Here is a 21,683-nt window from a genome sequence, read left to right as displayed (position 1 = left end):
CGCCCATCCACATCTCCACCTCCAAATCAGCACCCAACAGCTATTCCCATTTCCCAAGAGGCCCAAGTGACTCAGCACAGGCCTCACCCAAGCTTCTGCCCACTGCAAACCCATGGTCCACAGCATACCCACAGCCACCCTCACCTGTGATGGCATCGGTGGAGATGGGGCCCACACGTTTCCGACCCCACACCCCGTACAGGTTGAACTTGTACCGGCGGGACGGGGACAGCCCAGGCACCGTCACCCTGCGGGAACCACCCTCCACGGGCAGCACCTGGGGCTGCCCTTGGGCATCCTTGTACTGCACCGTGAAGGAGTCAAAGGTGCCCTCGGGGACGCTCCACTCCAGCTCCACGGACTCGGAGGTGACGTGAGGGGCCGTGAGCTCGCCCAGCATCGGCTGCGATGGCGGTTCCTCCTTTGGTGGGGCTGGGGCTGCAACAGGGACAGCACAATGCAGGGCATAAACATCAAAGTGTCTATCCATCTGTTCATCCTTCCATCTGTCCATCCTTTTCTCTATCCATCCATACTCTCATCCATCCATACGTTCAACTCACTGTCACTCCATTTAACATCTTGCTCAAGCACACTCCCACCCGTCCTTCCATCCAGCCTTAACGCTCTTCAACCCATCATCCTTCCAACTATCCAGACATCCATGTCCTTCCTCTCACCCATCTCGACATCAATCCATCCACCTGATCACCCACCCACCTAAAAACTTGCCCCAACTGTACGTTCTCACAATAACCCATTTTATTCGCCACTATCCGATCACCCAACTATTCTCACCTGATCCTCATGGCATTATTCCACCTACTGCTCCATCAAGGCATCCATCCACCATCCATTCCTTATTCCAACCAGCCATGCTCAAACCCACACATCATTCATCTATCCCGCAACCCTCCGTCTTCCTAAACATCCATGCTCCCATCTCTTCTTCCTCCTCATTCCATCCCCCAATACAGGTTCTCATTTCTCACATTGCCCAAGGGCCCTGCCCCAAAGCCAGGTCCTACTGCACAACCTGGGTTTATAGGGAACATGGAAGGAGCCCACGGGCGCCCTCACCTGTGATGGCGTCAGTGGAGACGGGGCCCACGTGTTTCCTACCCCACACCCCGTACAGGTTGAACTTGTACCGGCGGGACGGGGACAGCCCAGGCACCGTCACCCTGCGGGAACCACCCTCCACGGGCAGCACCTGGGGCTGCCCTTGGGCATCCTTGTACTGCACCGTGAAGGAGTCAAAGGTGCCCTCCCGGACGCTCCACTCCAGCTCCACGGACTCGGGGGTGACGTGAGGGGCCGTGAGCTCGCCCAGCATTGGCTGCGATGGCGGTTCCTCCTTTGGTGGGGCTGGGGCTGCAACAGGGACAGCACAATGCAAGTCACACTGGGGACAGACATCCCTCTGTACGGCCACCCAACCATCCACCCATCAAGCTATCTGCCTGTCCCTCCATCCAATCACCCACCCATCACTCCACTCACCCCACCATCCACCCTTCCATCCATTCCCCATCCCTCCACGTGGTTCTCCACCCAGCCCATCATCCCTCCACTCGGCCCTTTGGCAGGAAATCCCGGCAGCCAGCTGCCAGACATCCCTCCATCCATCCATCGAGCCATCCACATCTCTTCCCACCCAACCATGCTTCCTTCCACCCACTCACCCATCATCTCTCCAAGACCCTTCTCCCTCCCATCAGTCCATGCATCCAGGAACCCAACGATCCATGCAACCATCCACCCGTGCATTCCTTCAGTAGTCTCATTATTCACCTGAACACCTGTGCTTACACCCACGCGAGCTTCCACCCACCCGTGCTTCCAGACAACCGTGCCTCCAGCTGTTCATCCAACCCAACCATACCTCCAGGGATGGTGACTCAACTGCTTCCCTGGGCAGCCTGTTCCAGTGCTTGATAACCCTTTGGGTGAAGACGTTTCTCCTAATAGCCAATCTAAACCTCCCCTGGCACAACTTGAGGCCCTTTCCTCTCGTCCTATCACTTGTTACTTGGGAAAAGAGACCAACGCCCCCTTGGCTACAACCTCCTTTCAGGTAGTTGTAGAGAATGATAAGGTCTCCCCTCAGCCTCCTCTTCTCCAGACTGAACAACACCAGTTCCCCCAGATGCTCCTCACAGGACTTGTTCTCTAGAGCCTTCACCAGCTTTGTTGCTCTTAGAACGCGCTCCAGAACCTCAATGTCTTTCTCGTAGTGAGGGGCCATCCCACAATCCAACCATCCATCTTTGCCTCCATTCAACCAACCAACCAAGGAGCCAAACATCCATTTTGCATTCAGGCAATGATCCAAACGTTATTCCTTCCATCCCTCCATCTAACCAATCAATCACCAAAAAAGCCACTACCTCTTCCAAGTACCCACCTTTCCATCCATCCATCCATCCATCCATCCATCCATCCATCCATCAGTCTATCCCTTCAGCCTTCCAACTTCCATGCGCCCATCCACATCTCCACCTCCAGATCAGCACCCAACAGCTATTCCCATTTCCCAAGAGGCCCAAGTGACTCAGCACAGGCCTCACCCAAGCTTCTGCCCACTGCAAACCCATGGTCCACAGCATACCCACAGCCACCCTCACCTGTGATGGCATCGGTGGAGATGGGGCCCACACGTTTCCGACCCCACACCCCGTACAGGTTGAACTTGTACCGGCGGGACGGGGACAGCCCAGGCACCGTCACCCTGTGGGAACCACCCTCCACGGGCAGCACCTGGGGCTGCCCTTGGGCATCCTTGTACTGCACCGTGAAGGAGTCAAAGGTGCCCTCGGGGACGCTCCACTCCAGCTCCACGGACTCGGGGGTGACATGAGGGGCCGTGAGCTCGCCCAGCATTGGCTGCGATGGCGGTTCCTCCTTTGGTGGGGCTGGGGCTGCAACAGGGACACCACAGTGCAGAACACGCTGAGAACAGACATCCCTCCATACGGCCACCCAACCATCCACCCATCAAGCTATCTGCCTGTCCCTCCATCCAATCACCCACCCATCACTCCACTCACCCCACCATCCACCCTTCCATCCCTTTCCCATCCCTCCACATGGTTGTCCACCCAGCCCATCATCCCTCCACTCGGCCCTTTGGCAGGAAATCCCGGCAGCCAGCTGCCAGACATCCCCCCTTCCATCCATCGAGCCATCCACATCTCTTCCCACCCACCCATGCTTCCTTCCACCCACTCACCCATCATCTCTCCAAGACCCTTCTCCCTCCCATCAGTCCATGCATCCAGGAACCCAACGATCCATGCAACCATCCACCCGTGCATTCCTTCAGTAGTCTCATTATTCACCTGAACACCCGTGCTTCCACCCACCCGTGCTTCCACCCACCCGTGCTTCCAGCCGTTCATCCAAGCATCCATCAATCAGACCACTCAACCATTTCTCCAGCAACCCATCCAGAAATCCATCCATCCATCCAACCACCCATCCATCCATCCATTCACCCATCCAATCCCAACCACCCCCCATACATCCACCCATCCAATCTCGACCAGCCATCCACCTACCCACCATACAACCAACCACCCACACACTCATCCAATCAGCCACCCTTCCATTCAAACCTCCCTCCATCCCTATGACCCTGCACGCACCCACACCCACCACCAAATCAGGGGCCAGGGCCTCTACCCATATCCCGCAAGGCCAAAGGACCTGCCAAGGCTCCTGACTTGCTCCAAACCCTGCACCCAGAGGGAACATAGATGGAACCCACAGGCGCCCTCACCTGTGACGGCATCGGTGGAGATGGGGCCCACACGTTTCCGACCCCACACCCCGTACAGGTTGAACTTGTACCGGCGGGACGGGGACAGCCCAGGCACCGTCACCCTGCGGGAACCACCCTCCACGGGCAGCACCTGGGGCTGCCCTTGGGCATCCTTGTACTGCACCGTGAAGGAGTCAAAGGTGCCCTCGGGGACGCTCCACTCCAGCTCCACGGACTCGGGGGTGACGTGAGGGGCCGTGAGCTCGCCCAGCATCGGCTGCGATGGCGGTTCCTCCTTTGGTGGGGCTGGGGCTGCAACAGGGACAGCACAATGCAGGGCATAAACATCAAAGTGTCTATCCATCTGTTCATCCTTCCATCTGTCCATCCTTTTCTCTATCCATCCATACTCTCATCCATCCATACATTCAACTCACCGTCACTCCATTTAACATCTCGCTCAAGCACACTCCCACCCGTCCTTCCATCCAGCCTTAACGCTCTTCAACCCATCATCCTTCCAACTATCCAGACATCCATGTCCTTCTTCTCACCCATCTCGACATCGATCCATCCACCTGATCACCCACCCACCTAAAAACTTGCCCCAACTGTACGTTCTCACAATAACCCATTTTATTCGCCACTATCCGATCACCCAACTATTCTCACCTGATCCTCATGGCATTATTCCACCTACTGCTCCATCAAGGCATCCATCCACCATCCATTCCTTATTCCAACCAGCCATCCTCCAACCCACACATCCATTCATCTATCCTGCAACCCTCCGTCTTCCTAAACATCCATGCTCCCATCTCTTCTTCCTCCTCATTCCATCCCCCAAGAGAGGTTCTCATTTCTCACAATACCCAAGGGCCCTGCCCCAAAGCCAGGTCCTACTGCACAACCTGGGTTTATAGGGAACATGGAAGGAGCCCACAGGCGCCCTCACCTGTGATGGCGTCAGTGGAGACGGGGCCCACACGTTTCCGACCCCACACCCCGTACAGGTTGAACTTGTACCGGCGGGACGGGGACAGCCCAGGCACCGTCACCCTGCGGGAACCACCCTCCACGGGCAGCACCTGGGGCTGCCCTTGGGCATCCTTGTACTGCACCGTGAAGGAGTCAAAGGTGCCCTCGGGGACGCTCCACTCCAGCTCCACGGACTCGGGGGTGACATGAGGGGCCGTGAGCTCGCCCAGCATCGGCTGCGATGGCGCTTCCTCCTTTGGTGGGGCTGGGGCTGCAACAGGGACAGCACAATGCAAGTCACACTGGGGACAGACATCCCTCCATACGGCCACCCAACCATCCACCCATCAAGCTATCTGCCTGTCCCTCCATCCAATCACCCACCCATCACTCCACTCACCCCACCATCCACCCTTCCATCCATTCCCCATCCCTCCACATGGTTGTCCACCCAGCCCATCATCCCTCCACTCGGCCCTTTGGCAGGAAATCCCGGCAGCCAGCTGCCAGACATCCCCCCTTCCATCCATCGAGCCATCCACATCTCTTCCCACCCACCCATGCTTCCTTCCACCCACTCACCCATCATCTCTCCAAGACCCTTCTCCCTCCCATCAGTCCATGCATCCAGGAACCCAACGATCCATGCAACCATCCACCCGTGCATTCCTTCAGTAGTCTCATTATTCACCTGAACACCCGTGCTTCCACCCACCCGTGCTTCCACCCACCCGTGCTTCCAGACACCTGTGTTTCCAGACACCCGTGCTTCCAGCCGTTCATCCAAGCAGCCATCAATCAGACCACTCAACCATTTCTCCAGCAACCCATCCAGAAATCCGTTCATCCATCCATCCATCCATCCATCCATTCACCCATCCAATCCCAACCACCCCTCATACATCCACCCACCCACCCGTCCAATCTCGACCAGCCATCCACCTACCCACCATCCAATCAACCACCCACACACTCATCCAATCAGCCACCCTTCCATTCAAACCTCCCTCCATCCCTATGACCCTGCACGCACCCACACCCACCACCAAATCAGGGGCCAGGGCCTCTACCCATATCCCGCAAGGCCAAAGGACCTGCCAAGGTTCCTGACTTGCTCCAAACCCAGCACCCAAAGGGAACATGGATGGAGCCCACAGGCGCCCTCACCTGTGACGGCGTCGGTGGAGATAAGACCGATCCTTTTCCGACCCCACACCCCGTACAGGTTGAACTTGTACCGGCGGGACGGGGACAGCCCAGGCACCGTCACCATGCGGGACCCGCCATCGACAGCAAGTGCCTGAGGTTGCCCTTGGGCATCCCTGTACTGCACTGTGAAGGAATCAAAGGTGCCTTCCAGGACACTCCACTCCAGCTGGACAGAGCCCGGTGTGACGTGGGAGACTGTAAGCCCGCCCAGACGGGGCCGGGTTGGTGGTTCCTCCGACGGCGGGGCCGGTACTGCAATGGAGATGGCACAAAGCAGAACATCAAGATCCACCCATCCATGCATCCTTCTGCTGAACCATCTGTCCATCCACCTTCCTGTCTAATCATGCACCCTTCAGTCCACGCACCCAACCATCCACCCATCCTCCCGTTGATCCAACTGGGCGTCCATCCATCCACCCAATCGTTCATTCATTCTGTTATTTGTCCGTTCTTGCAGCCATCAATCCGTTCATCTGTCTGTCCACTCATTTGTCCATTCAAGCATCCAGACTTCCATCCATTCACTGACTGGTTTTCCATTTGTTTTTCCTTCCATCAACCTTTTTAATTCACCCACCCGCCCATCCATCCACCCACCTATCCATCCAACCTTCCATCCACCCACCCACCCACCTATGCAACCATCCATCCATCCTTCCATCCATCCATCCATCCACCACCCACCCGACCATCCATCCTTCCGACAATCCATCCTCCACCCACTCGTCCATCCATCTTTCCATCCATCCATCCTTCCACCCATCCAACCACCATCTACCCATCGATCTATCCAACCTTCCATCCATCCAACCATGATTCATCCATCCTTCCATCAACCATCCATCCAACCTTCCATCCACCCATTTATGCAAACCACCATCCAACCATCCTTCCATCCTTCCATCCACCCATCCATCCTTCCACCCTTCGATCTCTCCAACCTTCCATCCATCCAACCATGATTCATCCATCCTTCCATCAACCATCCATCCAACCTTCCATCCACCCATTTATGCAAACCACCATCCAACCATCCTTCCATCCTTCCATCCACCCATCCATCCTTCCACCCATCCACCCATCCTTCCATCCACCCACCCATCCATCCACCCACCCATCCACCCATCCATCCTTCCACCCTTTGATCTATCCGCCCTTCCATCCATCCAACCATCCAACCATCCACCCATCCTTCCATCCACTCACCCATCCATCCATCCACCCTTCCACCCATCCGTCCTTCCACCCTTTGATCTATCCAACCTTCCATCCAGCCAACCATGATTCATCCATCCTTCCATCAACCATCCATCCAACCTTCCATCCACCCATTTATGCAAACCACCATCCAACCATCCTTCCATCCTTCCATCCACCCATCCATCCTTCCACCCTTCGATCTCTCCAACCTTCCATCCATCCAACCATGATTCATCCATCCTTCCATCAACCATCCATCCAACCTTCCATCCACCCATTTATGCAAACCACCATCCAACCATCCTTCCATCCTTCCATCCACCCATCCATCCTTCCACCCATCCACCCATCCACCCATCCTTCCATCCACTCCCTCATCCATCCACCCACCCATCCACCCATCCGTCCTTCCACCCTTTGATCTATCCAACCTTCCATCCATCCAACCATCCAACCATCCACCCATCCTTCCATCCACTCACCCATCCATCCATCCACCCTTCCACCCATCCGTCCTTCCACCCTTTGATCTATCCAACCTTCCATCCAGCCAACCATGATTCATCCATCCTTCCATCAACCACCCATCCACCCTTCCATCCACCCATTTATGCAAACCACCATCCAACCATCCACCCATCCTTCTATCCACCCATCCATCCTTCCACCCATCCACCCATCCAACCATCTACCCATCCTTCCATCCACCCACCCATCCATCCATCCACCCTTCCACCCATCCATCCTTCCACCCTTCGATCTCTCCAACCTTCCATCCATCCAACCATGATTCATCCATCCTTCCATCAACCATCCATCCAACCTTCCATCCATCCAACCATGATTCATCCATTCTTCCATCAACCATCCATCCAACCTTCCATCCATCCAACCATGATTCATCCATCCTTCCATCACCATCCATCCAACCTTCCATCCATCCAACCATGATTCATCCATCCTTCCATCAACCACCCATCCAACCACCCATCCATCCAACCATGATTCATCCATCCTTCCATCAACCACCCATCCAACCTTCCATCCATCCAACCATGATTCATCCATCCTTCCATCAACAACCCATCCAACCACCCATCCAGCAGCCACCCATCCACCCACCCATCCATCCTTCCACCCATCTAGCCACCCACCCACCCTTCCACGCCAACCATCCAACCACCATCCATCCATCCGTCCCCAACTTGTCCACCAAGACCAGTTGAGCCTGAACACCTGGGTCCCCCCCATTGCTGCCATGGACCACCCAATGGTACCTGCTTTGGCTACGGCACCTTGGGGCTCAGTCAACTCCACCTCATACATGTTCTCCCAATCCAGCGGGGGCTCATTGGTGCCACCAACCCCTGCACCCAAAAGAGGAGCGGGTGGTTATAGGATGTCCCCCTTGCAATGTTGTCCCCGTCTCCATCCCCGTCACCCACCTGCCGTCACCAGGAATGTGTAGGACTTGGAGACGTGCCCCCGCACCACGCCGTGCACCTCCACCCGGTACATGGCCCCCGGCACCAGCCCTGGCACCCGGGCCACCGCCGTGTCCCCCGGCACCTGTAGCTCCCCCTCGGCCCCCTCCGGCTCTTCCAGGAGCCGGTAGCGGATCACCACAGTCTCTGCGTGGCCCCGCAGCCCATCCAGGTCCACCAGAGCCTCACCAGCGGCCCCTGGCATCAGCTGGGGCTTGGGATGGGGGATCTGACGGAGGAGCTGGTGACGCAACGGGGCCGGGCTGCGGCGCAGAAGGTAAGAGAGGATGGCGCGGGCCACTGCTGGCACCGTTTGGTTGCCCCGGAGGGGGAAGTTCGTAGCCCGGAGGTGGCTCTCCAGGCGCTGCAGCAAGGAGCCATTGTAGGAGGAGAGCTTGGCCCCCAGGTCATGCAGGGATGGGCCACCCGGGAGCACTGGGGACAGTGGGGATGCTGGGGACACCGGGGACTGTGGGGATGCTGGGGACCGTGGAGAGGCAGGTGACCTTGGAGATACTGGTGACCCCGGGGACTCTGGTGACACTGGGGACCTCGAGGATGCTGGGGACCCTCGAGATACTGGGGATGCTGGAAACCTTGGAGATGCTGGGGAAGCTGGTGACCCCAAAGACCCTGGTGACCCCAAGGATGCATCCGGTGACACTGGTGATGCTGGTGATCCCAGGGACCCCGGGGATGCTGGTAACACTGGGGACCTTGGGGATGCTGGAGACCCTCGGGCTGATGGTGACGCTGGCGATGCCGGGGACCCCAGGGAACCCTGAGGGGACCCTGGGGACCCCCCGTGGGTGGGCAGAGTCTGGGCAAGCACTGCGAGAGCAAAGGGGACCAGGGTCATCAAACCGTCCCCAGAAGTCCCCATCTGCCAGAATCTGGGGACTCACATGGGGGACACAGGGATGGAGGGATACGGGAAGGGTCGGGGACAGACGGATGCATAGGGACAGACTGGGGACACCCAGACTCATGGGGACAGACTGGGACAGATGGACTGACAGGGACAGACTGGGGACATCCGGACCCAGGCAACAGACGGATGCACGGGGAAGCACCAGGAGATGTGGGGACACGTGGAGCCGTGGGGACACGGGGAGCCATGGGACAGACGAGTCCATGGGGACACACAGACCCATGGGGACAGACCAGCCCATGGGGACACACTGGTGACACACAGACCCACCAGGACAGACAGATGCACGTGGACCCGCAGAGCCATGGGGACACACGAACACGTGGGGACGGACAGAGGCTGCAGGCACCATCCCCATCCCCATGCCCATCCCAGTCTCTGTCCCCATGCCAGTCCCTAACCCCGTCCCTGTGGCCCTGACATCCCCGTCCCTGTCCCCATGCCTGTCCCATCCCCATGCTTGTCCCCATCCCGCCCCTGTCCCCATGTCCATGCTGTCCTCATCCCCATGCTTGCATCACACCTGTCCCCATGCCTGTCCCCACGCTGTCCATGTTCCCATGCCGTGCTCATCCCTATGCTGTCCCCATCCCTGTGCTGTCCCAGTCACCATCCCCATGTTGTCCCTGTCACCATGCCTGTGCCCATGCTGTCCCCAGCCTTGTGCCCATGCCATCCCTGTCCCCATGCCCATACCACCTCCACGGCTGTCCCCATGCCCATGCTGTCACTGTCTATCCCCACCCCTGTGTCATCTCCATCCCCATGCCCATGCTGTCCCTGTCCCCATACCCATGACACCTCTGTCCCCACCCCTGTCCCCACACTGTTCATGCTGTCCCCATGCTCATGCCATCGCCGTCGCTGTCCCCACACCCATGACCATGCCATCACCGTCCCTGGGTCATCCCCATCCACATGACTGGCATCCCCATCCCTGTGCCCATGCCACCCCTGTCCCCTTGCCCATGACACCATGTCACCCCTGTCCACACGCCTGTGCCATCCCTGTCCCCATGCCATCCCCATCGCTGTCCCCACACCCATGACCATGCCATCCCCATCCCCGTGCCATCCCCGTTCACATGCCTATGCTGTCCCCATCCCTGTGCCCATGCCACCCCTGTCCCCTTGCCCATGGCACCATGCCATCACTGTCCCCATCCACATGCCCATGCCATCCGTGTCCCCATGCCCGTTGCCACCCCCCTGTTGTCCCCATCGCCGTGCCCATCCCCCTTGCGGTCCCCATGCTGAGCGGGTGGCACGTACGGGTGCGGATGCGCAGGGTTCCAGGCGCCCCGAGGTGCTGCTCCCGCTGGGCCTGGATGAAGAGCTCGAAGGTGTGTCCAGGTGCCAGCCCTGTCACCTCGAAGGTGACAGCAGAGCCGGGCAGCTCATGGGTGGTCATCGCCGCTGGCTCGTCCTGGGGACAAGGGACATGGCCAAGGACACACTGGGGACACCACGGTGGGACCTGGCCCTGAGTCAAGCAGCAGGCAGGTGGCCACAGCCAAGAGCTTCTCCCAGGGCTGAGGGACATGTTGGGGACACACAGGGGACATGCTGGGGGACAGCTAAGGAGAGACACACTGGGGACAGTGGGGTGAGGACACCTCCTCATCCCTGAGCCAGGCAGGAGGCTGCAGGTGGCTGCAGCCAATGGCTTGTCCTGGGGCTGGGGGACATGTTGGGGACACACTGGGGACATACTAGGGACATCACGGTGGGGACATGTCCTGGTCCCTAAGCAGGACTGCAGGCAGGTGGCTCATCCTGGGGACAGGGGACATGTTGGGGACATTGGGGACACCATGCTGGGGACACATCCCTGTGCCCAAGCCAGGTAGAAGGAGGGTTGCTACAGCTGGTGGCTCATCCTGGGGTCAAGCGACGCACTGGGGACACATTGGGGACACCACGGGGGGACACCATGTGGGGACTCATCCCTAAGTCAAGCAGCAGATGGGTGATACCACCACGGCTCATCCTGGGGACAAGGGACACACTGGGGAGATGTCCCCATCCCCAAGTTAAGCAGCAGTGGGTGGCCTGACCACTGGCTTGCTCTGGGGACAACAGGGGACATGTTGGGAGCACCGTAGGGACACCCCTCAGTGGGGCAGCAGCGGGTGGCCACGGATGCCACCTCATCCTGGGGCTGAAGGTCACGTTGGGGCCACCACATTAGAGCCACCGCGGTGCTGGGGACCTGTCCCCACCCCTGTCCCCGTCCCCAGCTTACAGGGGATGAGGGCCACCTGGTAGCCATCCACTGGCATGGAGGGGCGAGGCCAGGTCACACGGAAGGACGTCTGGTTGCGGGTGGCCAAGCGCGGTGTCACCGAGGGATCTCTGCGGGGACACAGTCCCATCAGCGGGTGCCACCGCAGGGAAACTCCGAGGCACCACAGGATGGGGCACCCATGGGATTGGGACACCCTAGGGACACCAGGGGATGGGGCACCCATGGGATTGGGACACCCTAGGGACACCAGGGGATGGAGCACCCATGGGATGGGGACACAATGGGGCAGGGCCCATGGGATGGAGACACCCTGGGGACACCAGGGGATGGGCCACCCATGGGATGGGGACACCCTGGGGACACCACAGGACAGGGACACCCTCAAGACACCATGGGGACACCATGAGGACAGGGCACCCATGGGATGGGGACACCCTGGGGACACCCTGGGGACACCACAGGATGGGGCACCCATGGGATGGGAACACCCTGGGGACACAAGGGGATGGGCCACCCATGGGATGGGGACACCCTGGGGACACCAGGGGATGGGACACCCTGGGGACACCACAGGACAGGGACACTCTCAAGACACCATGGAGACACCATGGGATGGGGTACCCATGGGATGGGACACCCTGGGGACACCACAAGGACACCACAGGATAGGGCACCCATGGGATGGGAACACCCTGGGGACACCAGGGGATGGGCCACCCATGGGATGGGGACACCCTGGGGACACCACAGACAGGGACACTCTCAAGACACCATGGAAACACCATGGGATGGGTACCCATGGGATGGGGACACCCTGGGGACACCACAAGGACACCACAGGATAGGGCACCCATGGATGGGAACACCCTGGAGACACCAGGGGGATGGGCCACCCATGGGATGGGGACACCCTGGGGACACCAGGGGATGGGGACACCCTGGGGACAGGGCACCCATGGAATGGGGACACTCTATGGACATCACAGGACAGGGACACTCTCAAACATCAATGGGGACATCACGGGATGGGGCACCCATGGGATGGGGACACCCTGGGGACACCACAGGACAGGGACACCCTGGGGACACCACAGGATGAGGCACCCATGGGATGGGCACACCCTGGGGACATCATGGCACACGACACCCTTGAGACACCATGGGGACACCCAGGGGATGGGACAGCCTTGAGACACCACAGGAACACCATGGATGGAGCATCTATGAAATGGGGACACCCTGGGGACACCACAGGACAGGGGCACCCTCAAGACACCATGGGGACACCAAGGGATGGGCCACCCATGGGATGGGAACACGCTGGGGACACCCGGGGATGGGGACACCCTGGGGACACCCTGGGGACAGGGCACCCAGGGAATGGGGACACTCTACGGACATCACGGGACAGGGACACCCTGGGGACACCATGGCATGGGCATCTATGGGATGGGGACACCCTGGGGACACCAGGGGATGGGGACACCCTGGGGACACCACAGGACAGGGACACTCTCAAGACACCATGGAAACACCATGGGATGGGGTACCCATGGGATGGGGACACCCTGGGGACACCACAAGGACACCACAGGATAGGGCACCCATGGGATGGGAACACCCTGGGACACCAGGGGATGGGCCACCCATGGGATGGGGACACCGTGGGGACACCAGGGATGGGACACCCTGGGGACACCACAGGACAGGGACACTCTCAGGACACCATGGAGACACCATGGGATGGGATACCCATGGATGGGGACACCCTGGGGACACCAGGGGATGGGCCACCATGGGATGGGACACCCTGGGGACACCAGGGGATGGGGACACCCTGGGAACAGGGCACCCATGGAATGGGGACACTCTATGGACATCACAGGACAGGGACACTCTCAAAACATCAATGGGGACATCACGGGATGGGGCACCCATGGGATGGGGACACCCTGGGGATACCACAGCACAGGGACACCCTGGGACACCACAGGATGAGGCACCCATGGGATGGGCACACCCTGGGGACATCATGGCACACGACACCCTTGAAACACCATGGGGACACCCAGGGGATGGGGACACCCAGGGGATGGGGACAGCCTTGAGACACCACAGGAACACCATGGGATGGAGCATCTATGAAATGGGGACACCCTGGGGACACCACAGGACAGGGGCACCCTCAAGACACCATGGGGACACCAAGGGATGGGGCACCCATGGATGGGGACACCCTGGGGACACCCTGGGGACAGGGCACCCAGGGAATAGGGACACTCTAACGGACATCACGAGACAGGGACACCCTGGGGACACCATGGGATGGGGCATCTATGGGATGGGGACACCCTGGGGACACACAGGACAGGGAACCCATTGGACAGGGACACTCTGGGGACACCCCAGGACAGGGACACCCTGGAGACACCACAGGATGCGACACCCAGGGGATGGGGACACCACAGGACAGCACCACCCTGGGACACCCTGGGAACACCTCCAGATGGCCCGATGGGATGGGACACCCTGGGGACACCACAGGACAGGGACAACCCTCAAGACACCATGGGGACACCATGAGGACAGGGCACCCATGGGATGGGGACACCCTGGGGACACCCTGGGGACACCACAGGATGGGGCACCCATGGGATGGGAACACCCTGGGGACACAAGGGGATGGGCCACCCATGGGATGGGACACCCTGGGGACACCAGGGGATGGGGACACCCTGGGACACCACAGGACAGGGACACTCTCAAGACACCATGGAGACACCATGGGATGGGTACCCATGGATGGGGACACCCTGGGGACACCACAAGGACACCACAGGATAGGGCACCCATGGGATGGGAACACCCTGGGGACACCAGGGGATGGGCCACCCATGGGATGGGGACACCCTGGGGACACCAGGGGATGGGGACACCCTGGGGACACCACAGGACAGGGACACTCTCAAGACACCATGGAAACACCATGGATGGGGTACCCATGGGATGGGGACACCCTGGGGACACCACAAGGACACCACAGGATAGGGCACCCATGGGATGGGAACACCCTGGAGACACCAGGGGATGGGCCACCCATGGGATGGGGACACCCTGGGACACCAGGGGATGGGACACCCTGGGGACAGAGCACCCATGGAATGGGGACACTCTATGGACATCACAGGACAGGGACACTCTCAAAACATCAATGGGGACATCACGGGATGGGGCACCCATGGGATGGGGACACCCTGGGGACACCACAGGACAGGGACACCCTGGGGACACCACAGGATGAGGCACCCATGGGATGGGCACACCCTGGGGACATCATGGCACACGACACCCTTGAGACACCATGGGGACACCCAGGGGATGGGACACCAGGGGATGGGGACACCCTGAGACACCACAGGAACACCATGGGATGGAGCATCTATGAAATGGGGACACCCTGGGGACACCACAGGACAGGGGCACCCTCAAGACACCATGGGGACACCAAGGGATGGGGCACCCATGGGATGGGAACACGCTGGGGACACCAGGGGATGGGGACACCCTGGGGACACCCTGGGGACAGGGCACCCAGGGAATGGGGACACTCTACGGACATCACAGGACAGGGACACCCTGGGGACACCATGGCATGGGGCATCTATGGGATGGGGACACCCTGGGGACACCACAGGACAGGGAACCCATGGGACAGGGACACCCCGGGGACACCCCAGGACAGGGACACCCTGGAGACACCGCAGGATGTGGCACCCAGGGGATGGGACACCATAGGACAGCACCACCCTGGGGACACCCTGGGAACACCTCCAGATGGGCCCGATGGGATGGGGACAGCCTGGGACATCATGGCACACGACACCCTTGAGACACCATGGGGACACCCAGGGGATGGGGACACCAGGGATGGGGACACCCTTGAGACACCACAGGAACACCATGGGATGGAGCATCTATGAAATGGGGACACCCTGAGGACACCACAGGACAGGGGCACCCTCAAGACACCATGGGGACACCAAGGGATGGGGCACCCATGGATGGGAACACGCTGGGGACACCCGGGGATGGGGACACCCTGGGGACACCCTGGGGACAGGGCACCCAGGGAATGGGGACACTCTACGGACATCACGGGACAGGGACACCCTGGGGACACCATGGCATGGGGCATCTATGGGATGGGGGACACCCTGGGGACACCACAGGACAGGGAACCCATGGGACAGGGACACCCCGGGGACACCCCAGGACAGGGACACCCTGGAGACACCGCAGGATGTGGCACCCAGGGGATGGGGACACCATAGGACAGCACCACCTGGGGACACCCTGGGAACACCTCCAGATGGGCCCGATGGGATGGGGACAGCCTGGGGACACCACAGGACAGGGACACCCTCAAGACACCATGGGGACACCATGAGGACAGGGCACCCATGGGATGGGGACACCCTGGGGACACCACAGGATGGGGCACCCATGGGATGGGGCCACACTGGAGATGCCACAGGACAGGGCACCCATGGGGACACCCTGGGGACATCACAGGACAGGACACCCTTGAGGCACCATGGGAACACCCCAGGATGGGGACACCACGGGACAGGGCACCAACTGGATGGGGACACCACGGGGACGTGGAGCGGACACCCGAGGAACAAGGCCACCCAAGCCATTGGGGACACCAGGGTATGGGGCACCCACAGGAGAGGGACACCACGGGGACACACAGGGCCAGGGCACTGGGAGGACTGGGAGAGCACTGGAGGACACCAGGGGACACTGGGGGAAATCCCAAGGTGGCATCAGTGTCCACCATGGCTGGGGAGGGCAGGCGGGGGGCACTGGGAGCACTGGGATGGGGACGCTGGGGACGCTGGGAGCAGTGGGGAGCACCAGGGAAGCACTGGGGACACTTGGGGATGTTTGGGGACAGGTGGGGACATAATGAGGTGGCATCAGGACCCACGGCGGCTGGGGAGGGAGGTGGGGGGGCACTGGGAGGACTGGGTTGGGGACACTGGGGGAGCACTGGGGACCCATGGGGACCTTTGGGGACACTCAGGACATACTGGGGTGGCGTCAGAGCCCACTATGCCCAGGGAGGGAGGTGGGGGGGGCACTGGGAGCACTGGGATGGGGACACTGGGGGAGCACTGGGGACCCTTGGGGACCCTTGGGGACACTCAGGAATGCCTGGGGACACTGGGGACATTTGGGGATATACTGAGGTGACATGAGGGCCCACTACAGGTTGGGGGGGGTGGTGGTGGGACACTGGAAGGACTGGGATGGGGACACTGCGGGGAGCACTGGGGACCCCTGGGGACATTTCAGGGGGAGCACTGGGGACACTTGAGGACATTTGGGGACATACCAAGGTGGCATCAAGGCCCACTATGGCCGAGGAAAGAGGGGGGTGGGCACTGGGATGGAGGACACTGGGGGAGCACTGGGGACCCTTGGGGACCTTTGGGGACCCTTGGGGACACTCGGGGACACTCGGGGACATACCGAGGGTGCAGTGGGGCCCACCGCGGCCGGGGGGACAGGCGGGGGTGGCACAGTAGGGGCCGGTGAAGCCGGGGAAGCAGTGGCAGCGTCCCCCCCGACATCGTCCTTGGTCACTGCAGCCGAGGGGACAGGGGGTGGTGGGGGGGACAGAGGGGGGTGGGGGGAGGGGCGGGGGGGGGAGGGGCAACCGCAGCCGTCCCCGGTGGGGGGGGCACAGAGCTCCCGAGCCAGCGTGCGTCCTGCAGGGACGGGGAGGGACACGGGGGGGCGGGTGACAAAGCCCCGTGGCCCCTGCGTGCCACCCCCATGTCCCAATGTCCCCCCGTGTCCCCCCCAATGTCCCCCCACATGCCCCATGTCCCCCCATGACCCTCCATGTCCCCCCACTCCCCCCATATGCCCCATACCCCCCCCCCCAAGTCTCCCCATGGCCCAATGTCACCCCATGTCTCTCCATGTACCCCCCCCCCATGTCTCCCCATATATCACATGTCCCACACATGTCCCCACGGTCCCCCCACATGCCCCATGTCCCCATGTCCCCTCATGTCCCCCACCATGTCCCCACATGCCCCATGTCCCCCCACATCTCCCCCATGTCCCCACATGCCCCAATGTCCCCTCATGTCCCGTCCGCCCCATGTCCCCATGTCCCCCCACATCTCCCCCATGTCCCCACATGCCCCAACGTCCCTCATGTCCCGTCCGCACCCATGTCCCCCCACATCTCCCCCATGTCCCCCCACATCTCCCCCATGTCCCCACATGCCCCAACGTCCCTCATGTCCCGTCCGCCCCATGTCCCCATGTCCCCCCACATCTCCCCCATGTCTCCACATGCCCCAACGCCCCCTCATGCCCCCCCCCCATGTCCCCCCCACATGTCCCCCTCGTACCGGTGCCAGCCTGGGGTCCCTGGCTGTCCCCACACTGTCCCTGCAGCGCCCGCACTTGTCCCTCCAGCTCCCGCAGGCGCCCCAGGATGGCCACCAGCGCCGCCGCCCCACAGGGGGGACCCGGGGGGGACCCGGGGGGGTCCCCGTCCCCCCCCGCAGCGCCAGTGCCAGTAGCAGCAGGGGCAGCCCCGGGGTCATGGTCCTGCAGGGAGGGGACGGATGACACCCGTGGGGACACCTGGGGGGGACACCCAGGGGACACCCAGCGGGGACACATGGACACCCAGGGGACACACAGACACACGTGGAGGACACAGGGGACATCGTGGGGGACACACAGACACCCAGGGGGACACACAGAGGACACACGGACATCGTGGGGGACACACAGACACGCGTGGGGACACACGGACATCATGGGGGACACCCGGATGCCCGTGGGGGACACAGGAGACACACAGACATCGTGGGGGACACACAGACACGCGTGGGGGACACAGGGGACACACAGACATCATGGGGACACACAGGGACACACGGACATCGTGGGGGACACCCAGATGCACTTGGGGGCCACAGGGGACACACGGACATCGTGGGGGACACACAGGGGACACACGGACATCGTGGAGGACACCCAGATGCACGTGGGGGGACACAGGAGACACACGGACATCTTGGGGGACACACGGACACGTGTGGGGGACACAGGGGACACACGGACATCGTGGGGGACACCCAGATGCACGTGGGGGGACACAAGGGACACATGGACATCATGGGGGACACACAGACATGCGTGGGGGACACAGGGGACACACAGACATCGTGGGGGACACACAGGGGACACACGGACATCGTGGGGACACCCGGATGCACGTGGGGTGACACAGGGGACACACGGACATCGTGGGGGACACACAGGGGACACACGGACATCGTGGGGGACACACAGACACGTGTGGGGGACACAGGGGACACACGGACATCGTGGGGGACACACAGACACCCAGGGGACACACAGGGGACACACGGACACCCGTGGGGGACACACAGGGGACACACAGAGACCCACAGGGACACTTGTGGGGGACACGGGGACACCCACAGGGGACACCCATGGGGACACGGGGACACCTACAGGGGACACACGGACAGCGTGACCCATGGCACCCACAACCCACAGCACCCACCACAACCCTCGTGTGGCCCTCGCACCAGTGTGCCCAGTAACACCAGTAACCTCCCCAGTAACCCCCCAGTTATCACTAACTGCAGTAGCTTCATCTCCCCCAGTCCCCAGTAACACCAGTAGCCCCCCAGTAACCCCCAGTAACCCTCCAGTAACCCCACTCCCCAGCAACTCCAGCAACACCAGCACCTCCAGCAACTCACACCAGCAACCCCAGCAACAACTCCAGTAGCACCAGTAACTCCAGTCACCCCATCTCCAGTAACACCAGTAACTCCAATAGCACCAGCAACCCCAGTAACTCCAGTCACCCCCCAGTCTCCCATAGCTCCAGTAGCAACCAGTCACCACCAGCAACACAGTAAGTCCAGTCACCCCAGCCCAGCATATGCAGCAACTCCAGTAACCCCAGTAACTCCAGCGAGAGCAACGCAATTCTAGTCATCTCCAGTAACACCAGTAAGTCCAGCAACTCCAGTCACTCCCAGCACCAGCAGCAACTCCAGTAACCCCAGTAACTCCAACACCACCACCAGCAACTCAGTCACCTCCAGTAAGCGCAGTAAGTCCAGTAACACCAGTGACTCCAGCAATTCCAGTCACTTCCAGCACTAGCAGCAACTCCAGTAACCCCAGTAACACCAGCAACAGCAACACCACCAGTAACATCAGGAATTCCAGTCACCTCCAGCAGCACCAGTAACACCAGCAACACCAGCAGCTCCAGGAAGCCCAGTAACCCCAGTAAGCCCAGTAACACCATGAACTTCAGCAACTCCAGCACTTCAGTCACTTCCAGCAACACCAGTAACACCAGTGACACCAGCAGCTCCAGCAGCCCCAGTAAGCCCAGTGATACCAGCAGCTCCAGCAGCCCCAGTAAGCCCAGTAACACCAGTAAGTCCAGCAACACCAGCGATCCCAGCAGCTCCAGTCACTTCCAGTACACGCAGCAGCTCCAGTAACCCCAGCAACACCACCCACTCACTCCAGTAACACCAGTAACTCCAGTCACCTCCAGCAGCACCGGTAACACCAGTGACTCCAGCAGCTCCAGTAAGCCCAGTAACCCCAGTGATTCCAGCAATTCCAGTCACTTCCAGCATACGCGACACCAGTGACACAGTAACCCCAGTAAGCCCAATACCTCCCGTCCCCGATCCGTCCCTGTGGCTCCGCTGTAGGGTGGGGTGGGGTCGGGTCGGGGTGGGCGTGGCCGGGGGCGTGGCCGGGGCGGAGCCACATCCCACCCACCTGCCCCACATCTCCCACCCCACAAGCTTCAGGGGACCCAGACGGCCGGGCCCCACACCTTGACCCACAGCTTCCCCGCCCCATAGGGGTCCCAGGGGTCTGGGCCCCCCAAGTCCTGCCCCACAGCCCCCCCACCCACCCAGGGGGACCGAGGGGTCCAGGCCCCCCAAGTCCTGACCCACAGACCCCCCCACCCACCCAGGGGTCCAGACACCCCAAGTCCTGCCCCACAGGCCCCCCACCCAGGGGTCCAGGCCCCCCAAGTCCTGCCCCACAGCCCTCCCCCCCAGGGGACCAGGGGTCCAGGCCCCACACTGCCCACGCAGAACCCGTGGGTCACAGAGGACCCAGGCGGTCGGGCGGGGACGCAGGCATCCGGGCGGTGTCGTGTCCCCCCCCATGTGTTTATGGGGTGGCGGTCGCCGCGGTAACCAAACATCTGGGCGGGAGCCGCCAGATGTGGGGTCCGGCTGCCAGAGCAGGGGGGGGACGGAGGGCCGCTCCCAGTAACACCAGTAACACCAGTAATGCAGCACAGCCTGCCCCACGGCTCCCAGTGCTCCCAGTAACCACGGTGCCACCTGCCCCACGGCTCCCAGTGCTCCCAGTATCCACGGTGCCACTTGCCCCACGGCTCCCAGTGCTCCCAGTATCCACGATGCCACCTGCCCCATGAGTTCCAGTGCTCCAGTATCCACGGTGCCACCTGCCCCATGAGTTCCAGTGCTCCCAGTATCCACGGTGCCACCTGCCCCACAGCTCCCAGTGCTCCCAGTATCCATGGTGCCATCTGCCCCACAGCTCCCAGTGCTCCCAGTACCCACGATGCCACCTGCCCCACAGCTCCCTGTGCTCACAGTAACCACGATGCCACCTGCCCCATGAGTTCCAGTGCTCCCAGTATCCACGGTGCCACCTGCCCCATGAGTCCAGTGCTCCCAGTACCCGCAGTGCCACCTGCCCCACACCGTGCTCCCAGTATCCACG

The 21,683-nt window shown here is 61.1% G+C and overlaps 1 protein-coding gene across 1 annotated transcript in view; it reads right to left on the bottom strand.

The window, feature by feature from the left end:
• Positions 1-18,448, bottom strand: part of LOC132321081 (tenascin-X-like) — a 55,952-nt gene extending 37,504 nt beyond the window's left edge. Inside the window, 12 exon segments of the mRNA XM_059834675.1 lie at positions 145-438; positions 2,628-2,921; positions 3,782-4,069; positions 4,719-5,012; positions 5,909-6,202; positions 8,431-8,520; positions 8,599-9,468; positions 10,841-10,994; positions 11,791-11,923; positions 17,351-17,480; positions 18,251-18,364; positions 18,367-18,448. Coding sequence (XP_059690658.1) covers positions 145-438; positions 2,628-2,921; positions 3,782-4,069; positions 4,719-5,012; positions 5,909-6,202; positions 8,431-8,520; positions 8,599-9,468; positions 10,841-10,994; positions 11,791-11,923; positions 17,351-17,480; positions 18,251-18,364; positions 18,367-18,448 — 3,037 coding nt within the window.
• Positions 18,449-21,683: the final 3,235 nt, after the last annotated feature.

The sequence above is a fragment of the Gavia stellata genome, unplaced genomic scaffold (genome assembly GCF_030936135.1).
Source record: "Gavia stellata isolate bGavSte3 unplaced genomic scaffold, bGavSte3.hap2 HAP2_SCAFFOLD_398, whole genome shotgun sequence".
NCBI lineage: Eukaryota > Metazoa > Chordata > Aves > Gaviiformes > Gaviidae > Gavia > Gavia stellata.
Note: the sequence above shows the minus strand (reverse complement) of the source record. Positions and strands in the feature narration are given on the sequence as shown.